Here is a 26,761-nt window from a genome sequence, read left to right on the forward strand (position 1 = left end):
TTGGATACACCTCCTCCAGTTCATAAGAGGTGCATTCAAACTCTAGGTTTATCGCTCTATTTCTTTGTTTATTACTATCAGTGGATCAAGTCAGGGCTCTCCATCTTGATTGGACACGAGATCCAGGACAAACAAAACTAGACAATAACAACCACGCTGCATGATTGAAGAAAAAATCAGGGAAGCCTTGCACAATGCATCATTTTTATTTCATTTTGTTACTGTGTACTGAATAGTGCTTCCTTGAAGCTGTCAGTGTTACACTTCCAAGACCGAACTGTAGCAGAAATGGTTCAAGGCAGAGCTATCAAATATATCGATAAGGGATCAAATGAATCAACTTCAATTAGCTATATGTGAAAATTACATAATGAAACACCGTTATAATTTATCAGTTGCTCGAGGGGATAAGAGGATAAAAGATAAACGATCCGGCAGTCTTTACTTGGAAGTAATTCCACAGTTTGCCCTAGAAACAACCAAAGAGCAAGCACGTGAGGATATTCAGCAAGATTCTTTTAACCAAGCAGATTAGAGAGTGAACACTGAATATCCGACATCAGAATTATCGAACCGATCTGAATATTAAAACAAAATGTATATTATTAACAGAGTTATTCAATTGAGGAAAACACTCGTGTTTTTCAAAAAACTAACTAGCTGGGAAAAGAAACGGGGGGGTGGAAACTATCAGAGGTTACAAGATCAAAGTTCCTTTTCTAGGATAATTCAAGTTCGAACAAACTCCAAAGACGCTGTACCTCATAAATGCAGGCTAGCGTTCAATTGAAAGGCTGATTTCATATTGCAGTACACTGATACAGAATCTCCTTATTGCTGGAATTCAAGATCTAATTTCCTTTTAAGATGTGATCGGTCAGCACTGCAAAAGAATGGGGGAAACACAAATTATTCAAGATTCTAGGTGTCATGAAGACCATGTTCATAATTAAATGTTTTGTGAAATAATAAAAAATAAAAAATGATTATTATAAAAACTGTATTGGTCCTCTCCGTGGCCTTTGATTCATCAACTAATTTATCACCATTTATTAATTAATTACTCAAATACATTAGAAATTAATTTTAAGATGTAAGTAATGGTAGTACATATGTTCTTTATATGATGCCCATGGGTTGTCATTTCATAAAACCTAAGAAGTTGGGAGGGTTTACCCAAAGAGGGGTGGTGGGTGTTATGGATGCCCATTATAAAGCACCATTCATACAGACCAAAAACCTATTCCTATATGCTTTCCCATGAGAAAGGCTTGAAGCAAACAACCTAAGTAGTCTTAAGACAACTACCAGACCAAGTACATTTGGTTGAAATTGCAGCTAGTCATCCAAAAGAAAATTGCACGATAAGGTAATCCCGATTAAAACACAAACAAAACTAGGTGAGACCATCTTAAAACATCAAATTCGCATTTCTGATAACGGGAACTTTTAAGATTACTATCCATGACGACATGTCAAACTTCAATTCAGTTTAGCCCCAGTGTATGAGATAACATTCAAGAAGGTCCATACAATATCTATACCAGGATTTCAAACCCGCTTTCAAGCTAACGCAGACAATTGGTTCAGCAATTTACACAATAAACTTATTGTGGCAGAAAAAAAAATTACCTGTTAATTGTTGGTCTATTTGGAGGTTTTCCACCAAAAATAGAAAAATCCAACGACATTGGCACTGCTTCATTTTTGCTTGTATTTCCAGCAGCTGCCTCTCGCACCTCATTACCATGGTCATCAAGCTTATCAGCTTTACATGCATTTCCTTCAAAAGCCTCACGCTCTGGCATTACTCTTCTTGACTTTCTTGGAGGTGAGAGGACAGTAGGACCCTCATTTGAATTTAAGTCTGAAACTCTAGGGTTCATAGGTTCACGCTTTGAAGTAGGCCTTGGAAGCTTACTAGGATCTGTGGGAAGTGGTGCAGATGTGAAGTACCTAGAAAGGAAATACTGTAAGCAATGTATCCAAAATATTTCTTGATTTCTAAATAATATTTTCATATTTCAAAAATGAAACCTATGCTCCAATGCTTGCTGAATGGAAATTCTAAACTTTGGATCATAAGCAAACATCTTTGATAGGAGATCCAGCGTGTCATCACTAGCCATAGGAAACAATGAACGTAGAGGAGGTGCAGGAACATATTGGAACTCCACATAATCAGGTAGGTATAACATATCAGACCACTGAGAAGTTGTCGGAGTTCCAAAAGCTGCAAAGATCTTCCCTAATTGATCAATGTCGCTCGAACCCTGTCAAAAATAAAAATAACTTTAAAAATTTGAAGAAATACAAGAAATCCAAATCTGAACATAAGTCCATTTTTCATAGTCATACAAAAAATCCAAGAACGAATATCCAAGTGGAAGTTTATATTCCCACATCTGAACTTAAATCTATTCTACATAGTTAACAATATGCAAGTGCAAGTTTAAAATTATAACCGAATAAAATTGTCAGAGACTAAGCATTAAGACTCTCGGAAGAGTATGAAAATCTAAACATTAACATCTGTAGGTATATCGAAGTTCAGAAGATATGGGTTTGTTAAACTTACAAGCTACGAAAATTACTTCTATAACACATACTAACAACACCATCTACACAAAAGTTTCTACAGCCAATTCTTGATAGACTCTACACAGATTGTATTGTGCATGCCAATTCAAGTACCAACAAGAAACCGACAGGAATGAAAGACTAATTAAGTTTTGTTTATACTAAAACCATTTACATGGTGATGTCTAAACATCACAAGCAGAAGAAGGGAGAACGAATAACTTTGATTCTCATGGGCCAAACATCTGCCATGGTCGTGTAAATTAGAGAATCATTGATAGTTGCAAACGTTGACTTACCTGAAGAAAAGGTCTACGAAGTAGTAGTTCAGCAAAAATACATGCTGCTGCCCAAACATCCACTGCAGAACCATACTGCTTAGAGCCAAACAATAGCTCAGGTGCTCTGTACCATCGGGCAAACACCTATTTTCAAAATTACAGACATGTGTTAAGATTGAGATGAACAGAAATTCAGGTATAGTGATGAAATATCTGGCCACATAAAATGAAGATCGGTTCTGTGCCTGTATCATTTTAGATTGAAAAACAACTCTGTTTTTAATACAGAACAAGGTCATTTACTTTTCCCAGCTTTAAAAGAAACAGCTACTACACATAACAAATTAGAGTCAAAGGGCTCCAATGCAATAAATATTTACATGCATATATCAATAATGCAAAAGAGGGAGAAGAAGTATACCTGGTGAGTATATCTACGATCAGGACTCCCAAATATCCTAGCCAAACCAAAATCTGCAAGTTTCAGTTGACCATTCGGTCCTATCAACAAATTATTTGGCTTCATATCCCTGTAAAGTACAAGCAAGCATCTTATAAAAGGAACATAAAGCACAGTATTCAGACGCTAAATAATTTGAACTAAACATCAATAATAATAAATATCAAAATTTTGATACCTATGTAAAACCCACTTCTTGTGGCAAAAAGCAAGGCCTTTCAACGTCATCTGAAGGTATGATTTTATGTCAGCTGGGGAAAGAAATATATTTCGATCACGTATAACAGCTTCAAGGTCCGTCTCCATAAATTCAAAAACAAGATGCAAATTTTCTTTATGAGGGAATGCATCAATTAACTCAATTATATTTGAATCTTTGAGCTCTTTAAGCAGCTTGATTTCTCGAAGAGCCGTAAAATTTACTCCCTCTTTTTGTTTGCCAAGCCGAATTTTCTTGATTGCAACCGTCTGACCTGTCTAAAAAGTTTAAAAAAAAAAAAAAAAAATTTGGTAAATAAAGTTGAGAACCCTATTTTGTTGATGTAATAGAAAATCAATATATAGTTTTTCGATTTTCAAGCATCGAACAATCAGAATTTAAGGTAAGTGGACATAAGAACTGCTGCCTTGTGTCTAGACATATATTCAGCTACCGTGAGATATGGTTCCGGTAAACAAAACTCATTTTACAGTTTAGTACATCCTAGGGCAAAAGAGCCGGGCATTCGACAACTTTGAAACATAACGAAAGCAACTAAACTCAAAGAAACATTCAAATACTTCCAGAACCCATCGCCATATTCCCCCTCAATATCATTGTCAAATCAATTACATTGAATTTGGCTGTAACCTTTGGAATTGCCCTTCTTTTCTCTATGCCCATCATGTGCACTTTGAAACGCATCAAAGCGTTAATAACTTTTCACACAAAGAAAGGCATGTGACCTTTAGATGCAGAATCGTAACAGAACGGGTGGGCAAAGACCTACCTGGGTATCAATGGCCTTATATACAACGCCATAGGTACCCTCTCCGAGAACCTCACGCTTTAAATATCTGTCAGCCACTTTCTTTGATGGATCGAGCTCAGCCATTGCTGCCTCCAAATTATTCCTTCAAAACGTCTTCTTACCTCCGGTATCCTTCTCATGCCAGACACATAGGATCGGAAAAAGAAATGTCTAGGGCATCATTGCCCAAGGAAATCCGGCGAAATTAGGGTTTGGAGATGGTGAGTGTGTGTAGTTCAGTTCGTAGCACAAAGAAAGCCGTTGAAGATCGAGAGACCGAGAGACGAGAGCGTGAAAAAGAAGCCTCTTTCGGCTGTTTCAAGCATTTTTCTATTTTTCCTTGCTTTTCTTCTCGCCTATCCCCAATCCGATCCCTTATTATTACTTCTCACCTGATTTGAACCAAAGTTGGGCCGTGGGCCGTGGCCCACGACCGGCCCACGGCCCAACATGATTATGATTTTTATTATTATTTGAATTCATCGTGATTATGATTTCTATTATATTACCAAATTTGTAGCTATTAAAATTTTGTTCATTCATTTTAGAGTTTAAATTAGTTAAGATTGCACCTGACCGAAGATGATATTTATATTTTGATTTCGGAATTTTGTGAAATTTTATAGTTTAACTTGAAAGTTCTAAAACTTGTTTGGTGGCCGAGAAAATGAAGCAAATATCATAGCATGAACGGAAGGGGTATATATTATCGTCCTAATAAGTGTCGACATGTATCCAACCAGAGCAAAATGTTCCGAGTGTCTACACTTATCCAACACATGGGGACTACCGACTACAGAAACGAACAAACACTTGAATCCTCCATTTCAATACGTATAAAAATGACGAATTTAAAACTATTGTGATCAATGAAATGAGGCAACGTACCTTTTCAAACAAGAAAAAATGTAAGAAAGGAGAGGAAACCAAGCTATATCTACCGCAAGCAATGACGTTGCCATTGCAATGGAAAGTCGAATACGTACTAATCCTTGAACATTCTTGTAGCTGATGGTAGACTTTGAATCCTCCAAGGAGAATGGGTCAGATCTGGGGGCTTCAACGATTTCATTGATTACATAAGTTATAAAAAAACGAACAAAAACGTGAGATCCTATATCGGTTGAAAAGGTTGGAAAGGGGAACAGAGCATAAGTGTGTGGAAATCTCTCCCTAACAGACGCGTTTAAAACTCGTGAAGCTGGCGACGACACGTAACGGATCAAAGCGATAGACTTGGATTGTTACGAATAGTATTAAAGTCAGTTACCAGGCGGTGTGACAACGAGGACGTTGGGCCCCAGAGGGGGTGGATTGTGAGATCTCACATCAGTTGGAGAGAGAAACAAAGCATTCTTTATAAGGGTATGGAAACCTCTTCCTAGCAAACACGTAAAATCGTGAGGTTGACAACAATACGTAGCGGACCAAAACGGACAATATATGCTAGCGGTGGGAAAAAAAAAAAAAAAAAACCTGCTAGAACACTAGGAGAATGGGAACCCACTTGAAGAATTCATTAGCGCTTTCCTTTGACTCAAGCTCCTTGTCAAAGCTGCCATTTCCTACATTTGAAAGGTAAATTTTAGACAAATAATAATCACCCAGAAGCAACATAGAGACTATAAAAGGCTAAGAGTTTGAGACAATATGCAAGGATCAACAACAAACAATGGCAGAGGTAAAGATTATTGGGTCTGCTGCAAGCCTCTTCTCTGTAAGGGTTGAATGGGCCTTGAAGCTCAAAGGAATTGAGTATGAGTACATACCTGAAGACGTGAGAAACAAAAGTGAGCTGCTTCTCAAGTCCAACCCTGTGCACAAAAAAATACCTGTGCTCTTGCACCATGGCAAAGCCATATCCGAGTCGCTTCTCATCCTCGAATACATCGACGAGACGTGGAAGGACAACCCCCTCATGCCTGAAGATCCATATAACAGAGCCATGGCTCGCTTCTGGGCTAAGTTTTTAGATGAGAAGGTAACCCAAAGTTATATGGTTTTAGATAATAAAGACTAAGATACTGACCATGTTTTTGTGAACGCAGGGCCTGCTGGGTGCCTGGGAAGCATGCCAGGCTGAAGGAGAAGAGAAGGAGAAGGCTGTGGAGGCTGCAATACAGAATTTGGCATTGCTTGACAAAGAAATCCAAGGAAAGAAATTCTTTGGTGGAGATGAAATTGGTTACCTGGATTTAGCTGCAGGGTGGATGTGCCACTGGCTCAGTGTTCTTGATGAAGTTGGAGAAATGAAGGTGTTTGATAAAGACAGGGTCCCATCCCTTCATGAATGGGTTCAAGACTTCGTACACATTCCAGTTATCAAAGAATCCCTTCCACCCAGAGAAGATCTTGTCAACTACTTCAAGGGTAGTCTGAGCTACGTCCGGTCGTTAGCTGCAAATAAGCAATAGGATGCCTCATCCTGCATTTATATCTCACTTCCAATAATCCTGGAGTCATATGAATCTGTTTTTTTTTTTTTCCTTTTATTTATTTGATGGTTTTTTTGCTATTTCAATCGGTTATAGGATAAAACAATTGCACTTCCTCGGGACATTTACAAGTGACTGTGCAACAATCACTCTCACCACCGAGTGAGTCAGCCCATTCAAATTTGCGTAGCCTCTGGGTGGATGACGTCTACCTAAGCCTCTAGCCCCATTTGAGAAGAAAGTTTTAGAAAACGGGGCAGAGATTTTTGAAATAGAGTTTGAAAGCAAGAATTAAAGCAATGTTATAGACTAGTACGCAAGAAAGACAACATAACGGCTTAAATAACATATAACTTCAGGTAGAAAGAGCAGGTTATCTAATTGATTCGTCAGCAGCTGCGTATTTCTAGGTTGGCTCGTTGCCATCCAAGTAAATCATTGAAGGTTTAAAGCGAACACCAAATTTTAGAGAAAGAGAAGCAAAGCTGTAACAATTTGGCCCGTTATGTATTGCCGTCAACCTCACGGTTTTAGAACACATTTTCTAGGGAGAGGTTTCCACACCTTTATAAGGAATGTTTCGTTCTCCTCTCCAATTGATGTGAGATCTAACAATTCACCCCCCTTGGGGGCCAACATTCTTGTTGCCACACTGTCCGATGTCTGGCTCTAATACCATTTGTAATAGCCCAAGTCCACCGTTAGCAAATATTGTCCATCTTGGCCTGTTACGTATCGTCGTCAACCTCATAGTTTTAAAACATGTCTTTCAGAGAGAGGTTTCCACACCCTTATAAGGAATGCTTCGTTCCCCTCTCTAATCGATGTGGGATTTCACAATCCACCCCCCTTAGGGGCCAGTGTCCTCACTAGCACACCGCCCGGTGCCTGGCTCTGATACCACTTGTAACAGCCCAAGTCCACCGCCAACGGATATTGTCCACTTTTGCCTGCTACGTATTACCATCAGCCTCACGGTTTTACAACACGTCTTCCAGAGAGAGATTTCCACACCCTTATAAGGAATGCTTCATTCCCCTCTCCACCCGATATGAGATCTCACAAAAGCTAAGGCAAGTTCAATAGAATCAACACTTGATCGCTGTCCAAGGTAGAATTCCTAAGAGAAGTGGCAATTACCTAACAAACAGCTTGAAAATCATAGTAAACATTCAGTGGATGAATAGCATGCCTTAATTCAAATGACAATGCAAAGTATGAAGTAAAATGGCATTGATTTCTCCAGAAGTGAAGCTCAGAGTTAACAAATAGGACAGAACAAATTGAAATTCTTATAGACCAGTTAGGATGTACATGTTCTTAACAAATATAACACACTGAACAAGACCAGATATTTGATGAAGAAAAGAACTAAGTATTAACACGACGACACCGGCACCAGAACGCAGTTCCCCCACTTCTACCACGAGCAACAGCTAGTTCCTCATCAACATAAAACCAGATAAAGAAAGGATCTTTACTGCTTGGCTCCCTTTCATCCTTTTTACCAAGACTGATCTCCAAAGGTTCTAAAGGTCCAAATTTGATCCGAATTCGCTCGAAAATGAACGCTAATATTCTGTTCTTCCATGACATTCTACCTTCAAATGTTAAGCTTCCAATAGGTCCCAGAAACACTCCATTCTCTATTCTTTTTCCCTAAAATCCATGCAACCATGAATTCATCTCAAAAAAACACTAGAAAATCAACTAGAGCAGTCCTAGGTTTCTGTTCTTATTGCACATTAAGGCTGCTACGTTCTAAATTCATGCAATCTTTTCCAAGATGAGATGTAGGAATCATACAGTAAAAGCTAGAGAGGAAGACAGATGAACTTACAGCAGCATCAAACCTCTGGATGGCTGTGAGAGGAAAGTACCGCCCTTTCTCCAATTTTTTCTGCAATTCAGCACTAGAATTCAGAAATTAGAGTGATTAAACATTCTTAATTAGCAAAAGAAACGGAAATAAAATCAACCTCAGCAGTAAAAATAAGCATCCAGGTTCTCCCTGGAGAGCTTGTTCCACCAAGTGTATTAAAAAACTTTGAAGGGTCAAGTTTGGCCTTCTCAAGAACAGAAAGAGCTGACAGAACTTCTTCTGCTGCTACCCGTCTAGTCTTCGCCGCATCCTTCAGCACTTTGACACTCTTTTCCACTTCCTCGTCCACAATCTACACCAGTCAATTCTTCATACATTATTTGAACAGCTCTAATTGACTCATCTTTAGTTCAGTTGCTTATGAATAGATAATGTAACACCTCCTTATCTCCTTATCACCGTCAGCTTCACGATATTAAAACGCATCTGCTAGAGAGAGAGATTTTCATACCCTTATAAAGAATATTTCATTCTCCTCTCCAACCGACGTGGGATCTCACAGATAAAGAGCGGTAGAAAATGCTGATCATACAGCCTAGAGAATAGAACGTACTTCATTCTTCTATACAACTTCTCAATAAGAACGTAATTGAACTTCCAAAAAGAACCATCAAATGTCATTGAATGTCCAAGAAGAAAGGCAACGTACTAACAAGAAATCTTAGCGACTAGAGAAATATCAAAAGTAAACACATCACATACACTGCTGGAACTCTCTTCCACAACTTGAAGTGGGGCTGCTCCATTTGGGTCCTTTTCGCCTAAAATTGCCCAGGTTTTCGTTCTCGAAAATCTGTCAAATGAAGGCCGGTTTGAAGATTTTAACGAAATCGGGTATAGCGCCACGGCATTAGAAGGGGTTTTGAGGAAGATTTTTGGGGGCTTGAAAGAGTTATTGGATGAACTGGAAGCGAACCAGCTGAAGAACGAGGATCCCAAAGTTGAAGGCGGTACTATGAGTGAGGTCATCGTTATTTAGCTCCGACGATGGCGGCGTTCTTGGCCTGAAGAGGCAGAAGGTTCTTCTTGATTCTTCTCTTCATCCATACAAATATCTGGTGCGGATCAAATCCTTGTACCCCATGATTGGCAACTCAATTAAAATCCTCTAAATTAATGAATATGAGTGGACTTAATTTTTCTTCAAGTGAAATTTTCATGCTTCAAATAATCCTCATGTATTTTTACTTTCTATACTTTAATTTTAGTTTTATTTAGAAAGATTTAAAAAAAAAAATCTCTATATTTTAATTCAACTTTGTCCATGGATTAAAACATGATATCTTTTAAAATTTAAAATATTGCAAATTTTATTAAACTAAATTAATAAAAATATTTATAAATTCAATAATAACTTTAAACTTGGAAAAAAATCTAAAAAAAATTTATTTTAGAGAAAAAAAATTTAATATCTTATCTCAAAAATATTAAATTTAAAAAATTTCATTAATACTTCCCGCCTTAAAAAAAAATTAAAAATAATCTAGGGTTAATATTATATTTTAAAAATACTCCTGAAATTTTAAGAATAACATTAACACCTTTTATAATTATAAACAAAAATCTACAAAAAAAAATTACGATCTATCTACACCTCATAGATTATTTTCAAATGTTACTGTAAGGTTCGTGAGTATTTTTGAAACATAATACTAACTTGCAAGGATATCTAAAAAATATCGTCATAGGTTCTTTCTTTCGGAATGTTTTAATGTTTTTAAGGATCCAAGCCAAAACAAGCCAAAGGGGGAAGGAAACCAGACCTTTTACAACGATGTGTAAAGAACCTAATGAAGTGGGAAGAATGTGCAGCAGGCAAGCAAGGCATGGCGAGGTGTTTGTTTCTAAGAGGCGGGCACGGTGTTTGCATAGAGGAGAGTAAAGAAGATTTCCACTTCTGGTATACCTCTGATCATTTGGATGAATCTGGTTTTTCTTGGATCTTCAAGGAGCAATGGCCCCATCTGGGAAACTCTTGGCACGAGCCTAGCCAGTGGTGTCCCTGATGTGCTGCTGCTGCCGCCTCCACCAACTGAACCCTCCATTTCTTCCATCAACCCATTGACTCCTACTTCTAACGACCTCTCGACGACATTCCCAAATTCGGCACTGAACCCATAAAAAGTGAAAGAAAAGATCATATATCGTTAACTGATCGAAACGTGGTTGATAGTTTACGAATTTGATGATATTGCATTCAACATGAACTGTTCTATAGGTTGTACTACTGAGTCTTTCGAGTTCTTAAAAGAATTAGTTCATGAGAGGAATGCGGAATTGACGAAAAACTCGTATGCATTCTTAAGCAAGCCTTTACGACTGCTATGGATGGATGGATGGATGGATGGACGGACGGATGGATGGAAGGAAGAAAGAGTGAGGTTTTTACGCAATTCTAACTCCCAAGTGAAGAACCTTGTTTACTATTGTAAGATCCCAAGTCAGTTGTGGAGGAGAATGAATCACTATTTATAAAGGTGTGGAAACCTTTTCTTAGCAGACGCGTTTTAAAAACCTTGAGGAGAAGCCTAGAAGGGAAAGCCCAAAAAGAACAATATCTGCTAACGGTGGGTTTGGGCCATTACAATTGGTATCAAAGCCAGACATCGGGTGATGTGCCAGTGAAGAGGTTGAGCCTCGAAGGGGGTGGACCCAGGGTGGTGTGCCAGCAAGGACACTGGGCCCTAAAGGGAGGTGGATTGGGGGGTCCTACATTGATTGGAGAAGGGAACGAGTGCTAACTTGGACACTGAACCCCAAAGGGAGTGGATTGTGAGATCCCACGTTGGTTGGAGAGGAGAACGAAGCGTTCTTTATATGGGTGTGGAAACCTCTCCCTAGCAAACACGTTTTAAAACCTTGAGAGAAAGCCCAAAATGAAAAGCCAAAAAGAACAATATCTACAAGCAGTAGGCTTGAACTGTTACAACTAATGAGACGGTCTATAATCATTACGGTGACTGTTGATTTATAATCCTCGTACCTTAGCAGAACTGCTCGAGTCTCCATCATAAGTTGGTCGAACTTATTGATATTTGTGACAGTTGCATCGTCATCCGTGGAGAGCGTGCCTCTAATACTAGATTGCTTGTCCTCAGGCATCAAGTAGTCCAACCAATGATGGGGACGTCCCGTGCTCATGAAAATTTTTATTATACGTATAGTAGTTTCGCGAAGCGTAGTTGTATCAAAGACATCGCGCAACTGTTTACTGCAACCAAGAAAATCAACAAAGAATACTAATCACATCCGAGAAAGCATCGACATAGCCGACGAAATCGACATAGCCCCTTACCTCTTGAGAACTTCTGCTACTGCTATCTGCATTCTAGGAATTAAGGTATTCAGACCATAATTAGAGAGAAAATCAGAGAAAGCCAGAAATTTCTGCTCGTCGTTCCTATCGACGAGTTCGGCCTCCTCCTGTGGAATCAGAAATCACAAGGACTAACATCAGAGAAAAGACAGTGAGTCAAGAAAGAACTAATAATAGCACGCATTACACAGCTTTCAAGTTTGATATCAAATAAATTTAACATCTCATATCATGTTTAGAAGTTATAGCTGGAAAACGGATCGACATTCACGTTGCCTACATCACCTACTCATTTATTGGTGTAACATGGTCATTCCACTTGCCCACCGCTAACAGATATTGTCCGCTTTGGCCCGTTACGTATTGTCGTCAGCCTCACGGTTTTAAAATACATCTGCTAGGGAGAGGTTTCCACACCCTTATAAGGAATGCTTCGTTCCCCTCTTCAACCGACGTGGGATCCCTCAATCCACCCCTCTTGGGGCCTAGCAAGGATGCTGACACGTCGCCCCGGTGTCTGGCTATGATACCATCTGTAACAACCCAAACCCACCGCTAAAAATTTAAAAAAAATGAAAAACCAAATAAATAGTAAAATGACTGAGGTAGTAATGCCAAGAGTGACAGCGATCAAAACAGTTCAAACGAGTACGATAGCGAAAACAGAAGGCCTTACGAGTAAATGGGAGCTACCGAGACCACGGGCAGTATCAACGTACATATGTCTTCCTAAGATGTTGACTTGAACTCTAATGTATAAGCTTAAAACAGTTATTGCCCAGAGTGATATCACCATCTTTGTGAAGCCTGGAAAAATGCATACCAAGCAAGCTGATCTAAATCTATGAACACGAAAGATCCAAATATAAACACGAAAGCGAGATCGTTACGTACTTAGTATTTTGAGGTTTTCCCATAAATCGAGTTTCTCTGCTAATGTCAAAGTGTTTGGTTGACCCTTCCCCATCATTAACCGCTCGGTCAGGTGTGAAAGATCCAAATCTTCCTCTATCCGAGTTTGTAAATGTTGTATAGCATGAGGCAGTGTTGTGGTATCAGCTATTCTCTGAATATGCTCAAAATGAGCTTGTATTCTGCAAGCACGCATCCAACAAACTCGAAAGTTAAAGAAGAAAACGATACCGATAAAACGAGGGAACGAAAAAGTAAGCATCTCTTAACTGAGCTTTAATGAGTTCGTCGGCTTCGCGTTCATTATCTAGCTCTCTTTGAATAACCTGAAGCCTTCTACTGTAGTAATCATATTGTTTGTAGAGAAAATACCCACTTCCAATAACACTAGCTGTGATTAAAATCTTCTTCTTGTGCCTTCTCCAAAAATCCCTGCTAATAAGACATCATGAAATGGGAGTAACCAAATAATTTGGATTCGTAAACTACATCGACCGCTAGCTATCGAACTCTGCCTTCGACATCATTTTGGATTCCCAAAACATATTTCGAGATCAATATGTTGAAATCATAAAATAGTTCTCAAGCTTTTCCCCTCTAGGTTCACTCTCTTTCTGGAATAGCTCAAGCCCACCGCGAGTAGATATTGTCCATTTTGGCCTGTTACGTATCCCCATCAACCTCACGATGTTAAAACATGTCTACTATGGAGAGGTTTCCACACCCTCATAAGGAATGCTTCATTCCCCTCTCTCCAACCGATGTGGGATCTCATAATCCACCCTCGTTAGGGGCTCAGCATCCTCGCTGGCATACCACCCGGTGTCTGGCTCTGATACCATTTTTTTAACAACTCAAGTCCACCGCTAGCCGATATTGTCCATTTTGGCCCGTTACGTATCGTCATCAGCCTCACGATGTTAAAACACGTTTGATAGGGAGAGGTTTCCACACCCTTATAAGGAATTTTCCATTCCCCTCTCTCCAACCGATGTGGGATCTCACAATCCACCCCCATTGGGGGACCAGCATCCTCGCTGGCATACCTCCCGATGTCTGGCTCTAATACCATTTGTAACTACCCAAGCTCACCGCTAGCAAATATTGTCCACTTCGACCCATTACGTATCACCATCAGCCTCACACGACGTTAAAACGTGCCTACTAGGGAGAGGTTTCCACACCCATATAAGGAATGCTTCGTTCTCCTCTCCAACCGACGTGGGATCTCACACTTTCAGTTCTTCCGAATCACATAAAAGACAGTTCTTATTTCATATCCTTGATACAATAGTATGGGAAGAGTACCATACTTCCGTTCCTTCCCAGGAATTCATCCAACAAACACTAGAAGTAACATTCCTTCAGAATCAATTATTGTAATCAAAGAACGTGAAACCATTCATTCTATATCAATCAATTAGAAACCAACCATCCTCCTAGTCTCAATTGTCAGGAATCAGAAGATAACCAAAAATTGGATAGCTATCAAAAACACCCACGAGTTCATGAATTCAGCAGCCAACAGTGAAATCAAGGGAGAAAAAAACACACCCAGAAGTAGGCATCTTCAGTCAATAGCAACACAAAGGGAAGGGAAGCATATGAAATAATGCTGAAGAACCATAAGAACCAACCTTACAGGAAACATTTTGGTGTCATGAATTAAACTGAATACTCATCACCATGCCTTCTTCACCTGAAAATCCATTTCAACAAAACCACGATAGATATCAAATCATCCACAAAAACCAAAACCATCACTAACCCAGAAAGGAAAATAGCTGAATAAACGCACAACACCTCGATACCCCACGACTGGGAAAAGGGGGATAGTCGAAATGGGAAGCAGCCCAACAAGCACAGATAGATGCAGTTCTTGCCCACTTTATCAACACAGCTTCTTAGTCTGTTCTGGGTTATGAAATTTCAAGGGTTTGGAGCTTGAAGAACGCAAAACAGCTGCAAGCTGAGAAATGAGAGTGGCAATTTTGACAATTCATGAGTAAATTTTGGTTTTTAATCTTTTAACTCTTCGTGTTCACACACAAAATAGTAACATCTTCATGGAGCTACAATTATAACACTCCTGAGTTTCTATAATTTCATTTTTGAAAGGCCTGAGATTAAGCACTTTGTTAAATTTGTAAGTTTGTGCATCTAATACGATTAACCCATTTATAGTTCATAAAGAATTTCATAAATTAAAATACTTAGACTTAAAAGTTTACTCTTTTTAGTGATATCATACAATAATTTTCTGAAATTAAAAATCTTTCATCGATTACTACATATTTGGCTAATTCGACTAATTTATAATTATTATGAAATGTTAAACAACGTTAAACAACCCCTTTCATTATTTTGTTAGATCGATCATATTTGACTATTCGAAAACCTATATTATATTACAAATTTTTATGAATGAAATTAAAATATATATATATATTAAAAAGCTCGTATATTTATCCAATATAAGAAAAAACGAACAAAATTAAATTATAACATCGAATGTATTTTCGGAATTAACTTTATCAAAATTACTACCTCTAAGTTGTAAAATAATAATGATAATAAATAAATAAATATTCGTGGCTGTTTTTTTTTATTTCATAAAATCAATTTAAAGAATATTAAAAAAAAATTATATGGATATCCCTTCGACTAAATTGGTATCATAGCCATTTTTTATTTTTAACCGAATGAAAAAAAGAATGTTTTAAAATATTAATTCAAAATTATTATGTAACTTATTATGAATTACAATTTTTTATTTTTTTTACTTTAAAAATGGGTAATTTGATAAATATGAAGAAAAACAGTTACTATAAAAAGTTTTTCAAACAAAATATAATTGTAGCTTAAATAAATAAAAGAAAGAAAAATATAAAATTCTGTCATTTATTAAAATTAAGAATTTAATTAAATCCAATAAATTTATAAGAATAAAAATGAAGCAAAATAAAAGAAAAAAATCATACGAAATGCTTTAATTTAGAAAAAGTATTAATGTGAGCTAAAATAATAATAATTGAAAAGAAAAAATGGGTTTTAGTTTTCACAAGGCCCAAACGGTCCCTAGGGTTCTCCAAGTTACAACCGCCTATAGCCGGTCGACTTTTCAAAACCCTAATTTGCTCGACTATATATATCTTCTCATCTCCCCCACGCTTCCTCCTCTATCGCTCACAAATTTACAATCTTTACACAGCCGAAGGCGCAGAACCAAACTACACCTCAAGAATGGCGGAAGGGCTCGTTCTCCGGGGAACGATGAGGGCTCACACGGATATGGTCACGGCCATAGCCACTCCGGTTGACAATTCCGATATGATCGTCACCTCTTCCCGTGACAAATCCATCATCTTGTGGCGTCTCACTAAGGAGGAGAAGACCTACGGTGTTCCTCAGCGTAGGCTCAATGGCCACTCCCACTTCGTTCAGGATGTTGTTCTCTCTTCCGACGGTCAGTTCGCTCTCTCTGGTTCCTGGGACGGAGAGCTCCGCCTTTGGGACCTCGCCACGGGCGTTACCTCCCGTCGATTTGTTGGTCATTCGAAGGATGTTCTCTCTGTTGCCTTCTCCATTGACAATCGTCAGATCGTCTCGGCCTCTCGTGACCGAACGATCAAGCTGTGGAATACACTCGGTGAGTGCAAGTACACAATCCAGGATGGTGACGCACACAGTGACTGGGTTAGCTGTGTTAGATTCAGCCCTAACACTCTCTTGCCGACGATTGTTTCGGCGTCTTGGGACAAGACCGTGAAGGTTTGGAATTTGACTAATTGCAAGTTGAGAGTGACTCTTGCTGGTCATGCTGGTTATGTCAACACGGTGGCTGTCTCTCCTGATGGGTCGCTTTGCGCCAGTGGAGGCAAAGACGGAGTGATTTTGCTGTGGGATTTGGCCGAGGGTAAGAAGCTCTATTCATTGGATGCCGGATCGATTATTCATGCTCTTTGTTTCAGCCCCAACAGGTACTGGCTCTGTGCTGCGACTGAGAGCAGTATTAAGATCTGGGACTTGGAGAGCAAGAGCATCGTGGAGGACTTGAAAGTCGATTTAAAAACCGAGGCGGAGAAAACTGATGACACCCATGCTGCAACCGCCAACAAGATTAAGGTATATTCGTTTTTTTTTTCCGTGCACCATGTTATACTATGGAAGATTTTGTACTCGTTTCGTTCTTTAATTATATAACACCCATGTACTATGTTTGTTGATGATTGATCGCGTTGTTCTGGCTCTGCTTGCAATTGCCAATTACATTGTCTTATCAGCATGCCATGTTATTTACGTTGAGGTTGCATATTCTGCAATTCTGGAAGTGTTTTATACTTGGGTGTATTTTCCTACGATGGTTTCTAGAACTGATTTCAGCACTTAATTGTATATTGGTTGTCATACTTTTCTTATTGTCTTTTTTTTTTTTTTTTTTTTTGCCATTGGAAATTCCTTCATAAATGATTCTGTTTATCAAACCAAACAAATGCTTCGGTAATGGATCACTGATTTAGTCTTCTTGTTCTTCGTAAATGATTTATATTTGATGTATAAAGTCATTCTTGCACATTTCAGTCACATGCTGTAGTTTTGGTCAATTTTATGCAAACTAAATAGATTAGCAAGGTGATCCACAGTCCCTTTTTGGTGTTTGAAGAAGTTTGATAACTTCCTCTCAAATCGATGCTGATTGAAATGGTTGTATAGGAAGTCCTTATAGAACGTCCTGTTGCTCTTCATAAAAGAACGTTTGATTTGAGTGTCATAAGAGCGATTTTTCAGTTGGCAGATTTTGGAACAAACGTAGTCTTTCTTTTCTATGGATTGTCAAGCTTTATGTTAAGGAACCTCCATCTTTCAACTTTGCTTCCTTAGATGAAAGTCTTTGTCTGAATCTGATTGAAGTTTTGTGTTGGATTTGTTTGCAGGTTATCTACTGCACAAGTTTGAGCTGGAGTGCAGATGGGAGCACATTGTTTAGTGGCTATACAGACGGAGTGATCAGAGTTTGGGGCATTGGTCGCTACTAGAAATATCGATTATATTATTTCCAGACGCTCTTTTTTTGCTTCTATTCTGAGAAAAACTTGTCAGACCTTGATTACAAGTACTGGTCTTTAGAATTTTCTTTAGAGTTTTGCTGGCAGAATCATTTGGTTTTTAATTTAATGTTGAAGATGACTTTGAGTTGAGGTCAACAATGTTTTTTCTTTGAGATATGCGAAACCCAGTTAACAGTTCTTTTTTTCTTTCAATATTTTCTTGAAGAAGCATTATAGTTCCATCTATAAAGTTTTGATGGTGCTGCCATATCATCTCTGAAGTCTATTAGTTCTTGAAGCATTTGACATTGATGTTTGTTCAATTAAGGGTTCCGAAGAGCCGAAGCCATAAATGGTGGTTGCGCTGTACCTAAAAACATCTGGCCCTTGAAGGTGACTCCTTTGTTACCTGTAGGGCATAGGCTGTTTTTTGTCCAAGAAATTAATCTGCCTTGGTTGTTGAGGGCATGGCTGAACAAAACTAATGTTGTGCTCTGGTTTGCGTGAGTATTGAAAGGCGTATGAAAAAGGAAATAATAAAAAGTTTTAGGCATCCTAGAAGTTGATTTGATGTTTTAGTGTTTACTCCTCTTCTTTCTGCCTTGGGGCTTCCAATCCCTGTCGTCTTTATCTGTAATTTCACCAACACAACAACTGTGGAATCTCCAATTCTTCCCAACTAATCCAAAACCAATCTTTGCAATTACCAAAAACCTACCGCTTTCAAACGCCCCAAACCTTTTCCAAATTGTCTTTCTCCTGGTCCCGAATTTTTCGAACATTTTGGACGATGCTCATCAAAGAATAATCTCCGGCAGCATTTCTGATCCAAATCTTCAACATCATCAACAGTAGAAATACACGTTCATGTTCATCGTCGGCAATTCTGATCGAAATACACTCCTCATTTTCTAAAGTTTCGATCGAAATCATCAACATCAACATCTTCAGAATCATCTCCAGCAGCAGGCAACGACGATAGGGGATTAATCCTGAGGAGTGTATTTCCAACTACAGGCTCCCTGGAGCGCTTCCATATCCTCTGTTAACCACACCGTCTTCATCGTCTTCTTCGACGGCGGAAGCCTTCTCGTGACTTCCGACGTCATGGCTGCCGCGAGATTTGAATGAATCTCGTGGCGGAACAAAATAGATTTGCTTTCGAATTGCATTGGAGCAGCTACCAATCAATCACAGACTCGAAGGGTGCATTCCAAACTTACTTTAAAACTGCCTTCCCCGCAATTTTCGCGGTCTTCTTTAAATATACACGACTATGTTCGGTCCGGTTTTCACAAAAGCCGGTGACCCAACCGAACCCGTCGCTTCTGAAATTAAGATTAATTGTCTTATTTAATACCGTATTTATTTTAATCTTTGCACAACAAAAAATCTCTTGTTTACATTTTTTTTTAATCAAAATTTCAAGTTTAAAACTTTAATTTAAATGTTAAAATTATTTTGGAGCTCCAAACTCTCTCCTATGGAGGTAATTGATCTATCTGTTTCCACCTGCAACCCAATTATGCTGCGACATTTATTCTTAGCACAGCGACTATGTTCATGCCTTTAACCCTGTTTCTTAAAAAATGGGGATAGAGAAAGTTGAGCATGTCTAGAAATCGATTTATTAGAAATCGATGTTAGAGGCTAAATGTAAATAAGCAACAACCACAACTTTTGATAGTATATAACTAGAGTAGAAAGGACGACTAATCACATCTTCTATAATACATTTTGGAGCATTTTGGCCTTGGTACATGTAGACATGATTTTGGCAATACTCAGTCATATACTCTCATATTTGCATAACAAGAATAGTAAAGAGCTAACATAAATGCAAGTAAAATGACGATTATGAGCCGCTCACGTAATAGTTAGTTAGTTTGATAATGTTTTTCTTGAAAACAGATGGTAGTAACAAATCAATTTATGTCACAGAAACAAAGTAAATCTTATCCAACACCAATTCATCCTCCAGATCATCCCACATTATTGCATCATTTGACCATGCATTTGAATATTTAGTAACGACGTACAAATAGGTTAATGAACTAAGTATACCAAAAAAGAATATTTAAATGAATACAGATTCATATTTATTTATACACTTCAGCACTTGGCAGAATAAACAACCCCCCCACTCTCACAGCAGCAAAATATTCTAAAATTTAAAATTCCACTACCATCATTAACAGCGGCCAGAAGATAATGGAATCAAAAGAATATAGTTCTAAACACAATCTTAGCTGAAAACCAAAAAGTTACATCAAACATCAGCCACTGCGGCTCACTCAAATTCTTCGCTGCTATCATACCTCATAATCATCATTGAACTGTACAAAAAGCAAAACCAATTTCAAGCTGCAACGAGCTCAAAGCATCATCATTCTATCAAGATAACCGGGTGCGCCTCAATGACCAAAAAAAACAAGAGAAGCAGGCTCTTAAAATCTAGGATTCTAGTCCACTAAATGAAAGAAACTTGAAACTTGAAGCTCAAAAAAACAAAACCCAGCAATTCAAAATATTCACCTGAACATCTCTTTATCCAGCAGATATCACTGAGGAGCTAATTTCCAAACACGAACACAAGCGTCCTCACCAGAGCTCACCACGCTGTAATCATCCGTGAATGCCAGTCCGTACACCCCACCCAAATGAGCTCCCTTTACTGTTAGGCGGCTGGATGCTGGCTTGTCAACTTCATAAATGATGACACATGTATCTAATGAACCAGTCGCAACCTTTGTGTTATCAGGAGACCAGTCGAGGCAATTTATCCGAGCAGTGTGGAACAACATGTTCTTAAGTTTCACCTGCAGGCAACAATAAGAACACAAATCCTGGTATAAGAAAAAAAACCCACATCTCATCTACTCCTCCATTCAACTCCCCAGACTTTCAAAACAATTTCAATCCAGAAGTAAAAAGCAAAGTACTTTAGGAAGTTGATAAGCTACCTCTCGGGTTGCACGATCCCAAACAATAGCTTCTCGGTTGAGATCTCCTGATGCAAACATTGTAAGATCCGGGGAGTAGCGTATCACACTAATAGCTCCTCTGTGTTTCTCAATTGTTGCTTCTTCAGTGAGGGAGTCGTCTGCGACGGAATAAATGTGTAATTTACCATCTTGCCCACCTACAATAACCTCGCTTCCATCAGGCGCAAGTACTGATGCTGTCACGGTAAACCCAAGGTTGATGGTTGACACTATATTTGAGCCACGCAGTAAGACAACTCCAGTATCAATTGAAACCAAAGCAAGTTCAGGAGAAACGGCAGCAAGAGTCAAATCCTTTGGTTGACTCCCAACATCAATAGCCTCTGCCTCCCCACACTGACCATCCTTGATGGAAACTCTCCATACCTGGAAGTTTGAAAGAGAAAGAAAAAAGAACAGCAAGTACAGGCCTTTATTCAATAAGGAAGAAACAAAAAGATAAGAAGTTAAAACGCCTTCTTTTACAAGAGTTTCTACCATTTCTAAGATGGGAAGAGGGAAAGAAAGAAAAAAGGGAAAATTGGCAGACACATTAAGTATTGCTCAACTTAACGTAATCACTCACCTTATTGTCAAAACCGGACGTAACAAGTTCATCTCCAAGAGCTGCAAGACATTTGATTTGAGAATTTTCTTTTCTTTGCAACTTGCCACTGTATCCAATACCTTGAATCCATTTAATGATCCGGCCATCGTAGCTAGTGGATAATATAACTTTAGGGTCACTTTTAAGAACAACTAATGAAGTAACATTTTTCATATGTCCAAATAAGATGACAGGGGATTTATCTAGATCACTGGCTGAAAACAAACTAATAGTTCCACCAAGAGAAACTGTGACAAGATGTTGATTTTGCCATAAACACCCAACTAGCATATCATCAACCCCACCCGAGCAATGAGAAGTCAAGGTTTTCTCTAACGTCCCATTACCCTCATCAGATATCCCCCAGACTTTTGCTGTCTTGTCGGCAGAGACAGTCAACACCTAAATATACGATCACAACTGAACATCAGAAAATATAAGTGACTAAAAAGCAAAGCAAGGCTGCAAGAAAGAGCGTAACATAATATACTGTGTATCACAAAATAACTGACACAAAAGAGAGAAATCTCAAATCTGAAGTTGTCTCGTTAAGAAAATATCTCTTCCGATTGCAAATGTCAGACAGTGGCAAAAGGCATAATTTATTTTCCAACAAAGTATTATCCAAATTATAAATATTATTTACAATATGTGTACAACATGAGACAGAAATCTGCATGAATCGATTAGTTTAACTAATAAGATGAAGATTATCAAGCCAAGTAATATTACCTTCTAAATGACTCTTAGTTGAAATAGACAAACTTAATAGCCATGGGTGCAGAAATGAACATCAGTCTCAATCCAACAAACCACAAGGGGTTGACCTAATAGTCAATCAGGCCAATGTAAATGGCTAAGAGGCACCAGCTTTAAGTCATGGTGACTACCTGCTTAAAATTCAATATCCTAGAAGTTTTCTTGACAACTAAATATTGAGGTGCACATGTGCTAGCTTAGTCACTCTGAAATTAAAAAGAATATAAATATCTCAATGCAATTGGAAGCACCATTTTCAGCACATGTTCAGATTTATCAGATATGACCGACTTATTTGATAGTCTAATGATAAGAAATTGGTGTAGTTTCGGATCTTGAGGTATTCAGGTGAAGTTCCATGTACACAAACTAATATCCACAGGAAATAGTGTGAGGAACACTTGGCCGGCCAATAAAAGAGCTTGCTCTACGTTTTTTTTTTTTAATAGTTATAAAATGTACTCTCCTTCACAATGAGGCGTCCTTAAGAATGTACCCTGACAAAATACTTCAAATGGAAAAGGTGTCCATGTCATAAGCAGAACAAGTTTGTCTTCCATTGCACGCTCAACCTAACAACAATGCGGTAACCAACCTCCTCTTAAAATCAACAGAAGGCATAATGCGGTACCAACCTCCACTTAATGCAACAGTGGGAAGAAAGTAAAAAAGAAAAACTTAAAGCATTAGTATATCCACTGGTAAAATACCTCCAATAAGAACATAAGCCTGGCAGTTAAGAGAGAAATTAATCATACATTCATGTTCAACAAAGTATGAGACAAAGATGCATAAATTAATTCAAAATATATAAAAATAATAAATATTCAAAGTTCTTTGCGTTCTTAAAATTCCAAAGGAAACTGCAAAACTGAAATAAATATTCAATGACAAAAATGATAGGAAAAAATTATGTGGAAAACATGAATAAGGTTATATCCAAAGAGATGTCCATGAGGTGGGAAGGGGCAAGGAAGGCTTCCCTCCCATCCTCACCACCTATTTCAATTTCCATCTTCTCAAAATTTTTCATTTATTTTTTCGGGATTGAATTTCTCATGAATTTTTTTTTTTCCATTTAATCCTAATAAAATTTCTTTATGAAAATTTTTCTCGAAGGCATAAGTCATAATATAACTATTTAAAGAAAAAAAATTATAAAATATCCTAAAAAAAACAATAATATTCTATAAGCAAGATATAATTAAATTTTTAACCAACATAATTTCTAAAAATTCAAATCTCAATATTACAATATAGTCTTCAAGAACTTATTACTATAATAATAATAAATAATGGTAGGGTGAGGATGGAGACGGGAGATATAATCCCAATCCCCATCCCCGTTTAGCTAACGGGAAGAAAATTACCCCGCTCCCTCCCCTATTCCTCATGTGAATGGAGATTTTTCACCTATTTGGGATGAGTATCTGTGGTTTAAATGGATATCTCCAACTCCTTTAATTAATCAAAGATTTGTTATTGTGCAGTTCCATTTCAAAGTCTAGTAATTTCAATTTACTTTCAACTTCACTAGAATTTCAAGAAAGATCTAGGATTTCCCCAGTTATACTATGAAGGTTAGAAACTGTCTTTCATACAATTTGAGGATTTATCAAATATTATACTCATACAATGAGCACAAAATCAAAAGAAAAAATCTATACCAACCTGTTTCCCATCCGGACTCCAGCTGACAGCATAAATACTTCCTTTATGCCCATCATCGGAAGAAAGTTCTCCAATCTTATCCGCAGTCTTCGCATCATATATTATACCCTTCTTGTCAGAGCTCACACTAATGAACTTGCTGCCATCTGGAGAGAACCTTATACAGTTGACAAAATTTGAATGGTCCCTGAAGGTAAACATACCAAGGGTTTTCATAACGGGCTTTAAAAATGGATTTAAAACATGACATGAATTTTGAAGTTATAATAATAAAACCTTACGAAGAATAAATTTATCACCTTACAAAGTAAACAAAAATCAACTAAGAATAAAAGAAACAATATGCGTATTGGTCCAGTATGGGATGTGGAGAAAGTTGAGAGCATGTCTTGTAGGATTGGCCAGAATGTTTTAAGCTAATCTCAACATCCACGACTTAAGCTGCAGGGAAAAGTATCATTAATGCAATTTTTTGTGTTCAGCTTCAATTTATTTTAGCTCCTCGCAGTTTAAACTTGACTTATAATATACTAACACTGCAAAACTGCAGAGAAGAAAAAGAATAAGTATATATGTGATATCCCACGTTGGTTGGGGAGGAGAACGAAACACCCTTTATAAGGGTGTGGAAACCTTTCCCAAGCAGACGCGTTTTAAAGCGGGGAAGCCCGAAGGGGAAAGTCCAAAGAGGACAATATCTAGGGGTGGGCTTGGGCCGTTACAATATATCAAGCACAACTCTAGAGACAAGCAACAAATTTTCATGCTTCAGATGACTATTGCTAGCATCACGCCCTGAAAGTGACAGATGCAATGGGAGTTCAGCATGGTGTCTTCTATCAACATGGAGGAAAAATACACAAGGCAAGCATTTCATAAGAAAGAACGATTAACAAACCTAAGAGATTGCTTAAATCTAAACGGCGGTCCTTCATAAAAATTCACTAGGAAATCCTCTCCGCAGGTGGCAATGCGAAAGGGTCTTGTTGGCTTAAATGCACAGCTTAAAACCCGCCTAGAATGACCATCAAACTCGCCAACATTCGAGCCCGAATCCCACCTGATCATGATGTTATTCATAAAAAGTTAGGCAAAAAGAAAGAAAAAAAATGAATGAATGAATGAGAACGAAAGCAATAATGAACATTTTCCTCGCAAGCTCTTCATTTTCTACAATTAATGAAACCTAACATAATATCAGACATTCACTCCGTGGGCCAATAGAAAAAGAAGAAGAATATCATGCATGAATCAACATCCCTAAACAAAATTAGTAGACTGATGAATGAGGAGATTCTAAATTCATGGAAACCTCCCGATTCCTCAAGAAAAGAACAGGGAATGCGTCTATAATTCGTTTCAATGAAAAATGAACACTGAATGGCAGAAAAGCATCTGAAGCATGACTCAAACTTGCATCCTAGTTATTCAAAAGCAATTTTAGAAACCTTCCCGTCCCCAAATTTAAGGAGTACAACTAGTCGATCAATTATCACTCATCAACGCGATGACACACCAGAATTCATTTGTTTCCATCAATTGTTATCTTCCTGCACATTCACATCAACCAACCAGAAAACCAAATACAAAATAGGGCAACAAACTCACATAAAAGCACGCACGAACGATTTCCCCTTTCCCTCACCACAAGCCACAATCCTCATTCCATCAGGAGACCATTGCAAATCATCGATCCGCCCAGACAAAACCTTATACTCGTTCTTGAGCACAAACCCACTATGAGTGCCCCAAAGCCTCATAACCCCGGACACATCAGCAGACGCGATCCACTCCCCATTCGGCGAGTACCTGGCGACCGTAGCCGGATACCCGTGCTCGGCATAGACAGAGACCTCGAGCGGGTTGTCGAGATTGAGCATCATGACGGATCGACCATTGGTGTAGAGAACAGAGTTGGTTTTAGGGTGGCCGGAGATCAAAATTCCTCGGCCTCGCTCGGTGGATGGCATGCATGCGTAAGTCTCAGAAAGCTCCGGTGTCGTCATGGTAAGAGAGATGAAGAAGAAGAAGAAGAAGAAGAAGAAAATGTGATGAAAATGGCGAAAAGGAAGATCAATTTGAAGGTGATTGCATTTGGAACTGTGACCGTGAAGCTCACGAAGAGGACGATAACGGTAATGAAAGAGAGCTCTTACAGAATTGCCGGGAAAGGCGAGAGAGTCGCCGCGTTTTTTTACTTTTTTTTCATTTTAAATTTTGGAAAATACGTGGCAGTGTTTAATTGGTGGCATACTGGATGTTCTGTGTCTTTGTTTAACCGGTCAATTACTGTTTTAAGCTCCATTATAAAAAAATATTCAGATAACTATTAATAATATCCCAAAATATTAAAATATTTAATAAATACTCCCCGTCCTTTAAAAACCTTTAAAATATATATATTTTTATTTATTTATTTTTAATATTAAAGTTTTATCTCAATAAACTCTCGAACTTTAATAAATAATTTTATTGACATTTAGACACTTTTTAGCTTAGTAATCTATGAATTATTTACATGTCAGGTTTAATGGTATAATTAATTACACTATAACAACTGAACTTAAAATTTGAATGTTAATTTTAATGCAAAGTGAGTTTTTTTTACACCAGAAATGCGGGATCTTACCTTATGTCTGGTTCTGATACCATTTATAACCGTCCAAACCAAGTACCCTACTAGCAGCCACTTTAGTCCGTTAACATTCCTTTCTCCAACCGATATGGAATCTCACCGTTTGTATCAATCCTTTCTCCAACCGATATGGAATCTCACCGTTTGTATCAATATTATTAATGAATGCAATAAATAGAAA

At 38.1% G+C, this 26,761-nt stretch overlaps 6 protein-coding genes and 1 long non-coding RNA gene across 16 annotated transcripts; 2 read left to right on the forward strand and 5 right to left on the reverse strand.

The window, feature by feature from the left end:
* Window positions 1-289: 289 nt before the first annotated feature.
* Window positions 290-4,682, reverse strand: LOC111435785 (cyclin-dependent kinase D-3). 2 transcript variants are annotated; one of them, XR_002709116.1, is made up of 8 exons: window positions 4,311-4,682; window positions 3,500-3,798; window positions 3,283-3,391; window positions 2,880-3,005; window positions 2,038-2,273; window positions 1,633-1,956; window positions 762-883; window positions 290-469 (listed from the first exon to the last, which is right to left on the reverse strand). XR_002709116.1 is itself a non-coding variant. In XM_023073339.1 (7 exons), the coding sequence occupies exons 1-7, from the start codon at window positions 4,413-4,415 to the stop codon at window positions 832-834; spliced, it is 1,251 nt and encodes a 416-aa protein (XP_022929107.1). In that variant the 5' UTR covers window positions 4,416-4,682; the 3' UTR covers window positions 555-831. The 2 variants fall into 2 exon arrangements, 1 of the variants encoding a protein (XP_022929107.1); XM_023073339.1 differs by lacking the exon at window positions 290-469 and having other exon boundaries at window positions 555-883.
* A 447-nt stretch (window positions 4,683-5,129) lies between these two features.
* Window positions 5,130-6,659, reverse strand: LOC111435833. Of its 4 annotated transcripts, XR_002709136.1 has the most exons (4): window positions 6,521-6,659; window positions 6,361-6,443; window positions 5,808-6,253; window positions 5,130-5,712 (listed from the first exon to the last, which is right to left on the reverse strand). It is a non-coding gene; the product is annotated as an uncharacterized LOC111435833 (long non-coding RNA). The 4 variants fall into 4 exon arrangements; XR_002709134.1 differs by having other exon boundaries at window positions 5,839-6,443; XR_002709130.1 differs by having other exon boundaries at window positions 5,808-6,443.
* LOC111435825 (probable glutathione S-transferase) lies at window positions 5,987-6,745 on the forward strand. Its single transcript, XM_023073399.1, has 2 exons — window positions 5,987-6,312; window positions 6,380-6,745. Exons 1-2 carry the CDS (start codon window positions 6,004-6,006, stop codon window positions 6,743-6,745), a joined length of 675 nt encoding a protein of 224 aa, XP_022929167.1. The 5' UTR covers window positions 5,987-6,003.
* A 1,237-nt stretch (window positions 6,746-7,982) lies between these two features.
* LOC111435818 lies at window positions 7,983-9,753 on the reverse strand. The gene is made up of 4 exons (XM_023073385.1): window positions 9,351-9,753; window positions 8,746-8,940; window positions 8,607-8,666; window positions 7,983-8,425 (listed from the first exon to the last, which is right to left on the reverse strand). The coding sequence occupies exons 1-4, from the start codon at window positions 9,615-9,617 to the stop codon at window positions 8,138-8,140; spliced, it is 810 nt and encodes a 269-aa protein (XP_022929153.1). The 5' UTR covers window positions 9,618-9,753; the 3' UTR covers window positions 7,983-8,137.
* A 591-nt stretch (window positions 9,754-10,344) lies between these two features.
* LOC111435793 (peroxisome biogenesis protein 3-2-like) lies at window positions 10,345-14,894 on the reverse strand. 4 transcript variants are annotated; one of them, XM_023073350.1, is made up of 8 exons: window positions 14,680-14,893; window positions 14,519-14,575; window positions 13,147-13,308; window positions 12,859-13,058; window positions 12,641-12,771; window positions 11,944-12,071; window positions 11,632-11,859; window positions 10,345-10,757 (listed from the first exon to the last, which is right to left on the reverse strand). In XM_023073350.1, the coding sequence occupies exons 2-8, from the start codon at window positions 14,536-14,538 to the stop codon at window positions 10,493-10,495; spliced, it is 1,134 nt and encodes a 377-aa protein (XP_022929118.1). In that variant the 5' UTR covers window positions 14,539-14,575; window positions 14,680-14,893; the 3' UTR covers window positions 10,345-10,492. The 4 variants fall into 4 exon arrangements, with proteins under 4 accessions (XP_022929118.1, XP_022929126.1, XP_022929142.1 ...); XM_023073358.1 differs by having other exon boundaries at window positions 14,675-14,893; XM_023073374.1 differs by having other exon boundaries at window positions 10,493-10,757; window positions 14,514-14,575; window positions 14,675-14,894.
* Window positions 14,895-16,042: 1,148 nt separating this feature from the next.
* On the forward strand, window positions 16,043-18,137 carry LOC111439215 (guanine nucleotide-binding protein subunit beta-like protein). Its single transcript, XM_023076998.1, has 2 exons — window positions 16,043-17,001; window positions 17,811-18,137. Exons 1-2 carry the CDS (start codon window positions 16,120-16,122, stop codon window positions 17,910-17,912), a joined length of 984 nt encoding a protein of 327 aa, XP_022932766.1. The 5' UTR covers window positions 16,043-16,119; the 3' UTR covers window positions 17,913-18,137.
* Window positions 18,138-19,990: 1,853 nt separating this feature from the next.
* On the reverse strand, window positions 19,991-26,107 carry LOC111432470 (actin-interacting protein 1-2-like). Of its 3 annotated transcripts, none has more exons than XM_023069379.1 (7): window positions 25,554-26,107; window positions 24,844-25,005; window positions 23,946-24,132; window positions 21,495-21,917; window positions 20,888-21,295; window positions 20,460-20,743; window positions 19,991-20,260 (listed from the first exon to the last, which is right to left on the reverse strand). In XM_023069379.1, the coding sequence occupies exons 1-6, from the start codon at window positions 25,949-25,951 to the stop codon at window positions 20,486-20,488; spliced, it is 1,836 nt and encodes a 611-aa protein (XP_022925147.1). In that variant the 5' UTR covers window positions 25,952-26,107; the 3' UTR covers window positions 19,991-20,260; window positions 20,460-20,485. The 3 variants fall into 3 exon arrangements, with proteins under 3 accessions (XP_022925147.1, XP_022925156.1, XP_022925139.1); XM_023069388.1 differs by having other exon boundaries at window positions 19,991-20,337; XM_023069371.1 differs by having other exon boundaries at window positions 19,991-20,743.
* Between the last annotated feature and the right edge of the window lie 654 nt (window positions 26,108-26,761).

Source organism: Cucurbita moschata, unplaced genomic scaffold (genome assembly GCF_002738365.1).
Source record: "Cucurbita moschata cultivar Rifu unplaced genomic scaffold, Cmos_1.0 Cmo_Scf00003, whole genome shotgun sequence".
NCBI classification, from domain to species: Eukaryota; Viridiplantae; Streptophyta; class Magnoliopsida; order Cucurbitales; family Cucurbitaceae; genus Cucurbita; species Cucurbita moschata.

Excerpts from the sequence above, each read along its gene's own strand:
- LOC111432470 (XM_023069379.1), bottom strand. The coding sequence starts at position 25,951 with ATGACGACACCGGAGCTTTCTGAGACTTACGCATGCATGCCATCCACC. Across the intron at positions 25,006-25,553 it reads TCGTTCGTGCGTGCTTTTAT|GTGGGATTCGGGCTCGAATG; the intron begins GTGAGTTTGTTG and ends CATCATGATCAG. Across the intron at positions 21,918-23,945 it reads GGAGTCCGGATGGGAAACAG|GTGTTGACTGTCTCTGCCGA; the intron begins GTTGGTATAGAT and ends TCGTATATTTAG.
- LOC111435825 (XM_023073399.1), top strand. The coding sequence starts at position 6,004 with ATGGCAGAGGTAAAGATTATTGGGTCTGCTGCAAGCCTCTTCTCTGTA. Across the intron at positions 6,313-6,379 it reads CTAAGTTTTTAGATGAGAAG|GGCCTGCTGGGTGCCTGGGA; the intron begins GTAACCCAAAGT and ends TTGTGAACGCAG.
- LOC111439215 (XM_023076998.1), top strand. The coding sequence starts at position 16,120 with ATGGCGGAAGGGCTCGTTCTCCGGGGAACGATGAGGGCTCACACGGAT. Across the intron at positions 17,002-17,810 it reads CAACCGCCAACAAGATTAAG|GTTATCTACTGCACAAGTTT; the intron begins GTATATTCGTTT and ends ATTTGTTTGCAG.
- LOC111435793 (XM_023073350.1), bottom strand. The coding sequence starts at position 14,538 with ATGACACCAAAATGTTTCCT. Across the intron at positions 13,059-13,146 it reads GACGAACTCATTAAAGCTCA|AATACAAGCTCATTTTGAGC; the intron begins GTTAAGAGATGC and ends GCGTGCTTGCAG. Across the intron at positions 12,072-12,640 it reads TCGGTAGCTCCCATTTACTC|GAGGAGGCCGAACTCGTCGA; the intron begins GTAAGGCCTTCT and ends CTGATTCCACAG.
- LOC111435818 (XM_023073385.1), bottom strand. The coding sequence starts at position 9,617 with ATGACCTCACTCATAGTACCGCCTTCAACTTTGGGATCCTCGTTCTTC. Across the intron at positions 8,941-9,350 it reads TGGAAGAGAGTTCCAGCAGT|ATTGTGGACGAGGAAGTGGA; the intron begins GTATGTGATGTG and ends TGACTGGTGTAG. Across the intron at positions 8,426-8,606 it reads TCCAGAGGTTTGATGCTGCT|GGAAAAAGAATAGAGAATGG; the intron begins GTAAGTTCATCT and ends CATGGATTTTAG.
- LOC111435785 (XM_023073339.1), bottom strand. The coding sequence starts at position 4,415 with ATGGCTGAGCTCGATCCATCAAAGAAAGTGGCTGACAGATATTTAAAG. Across the intron at positions 3,799-4,310 it reads ATAAGGCCATTGATACCCAG|ACAGGTCAGACGGTTGCAAT; the intron begins GTAGGTCTTTGC and ends TAAACTTTTTAG. Across the intron at positions 884-1,632 it reads AATAGACCAACAATTAACAG|TGCTGACCGATCACATCTTA; the intron begins GTAATTTTTTTT and ends ATTCTTTTGCAG.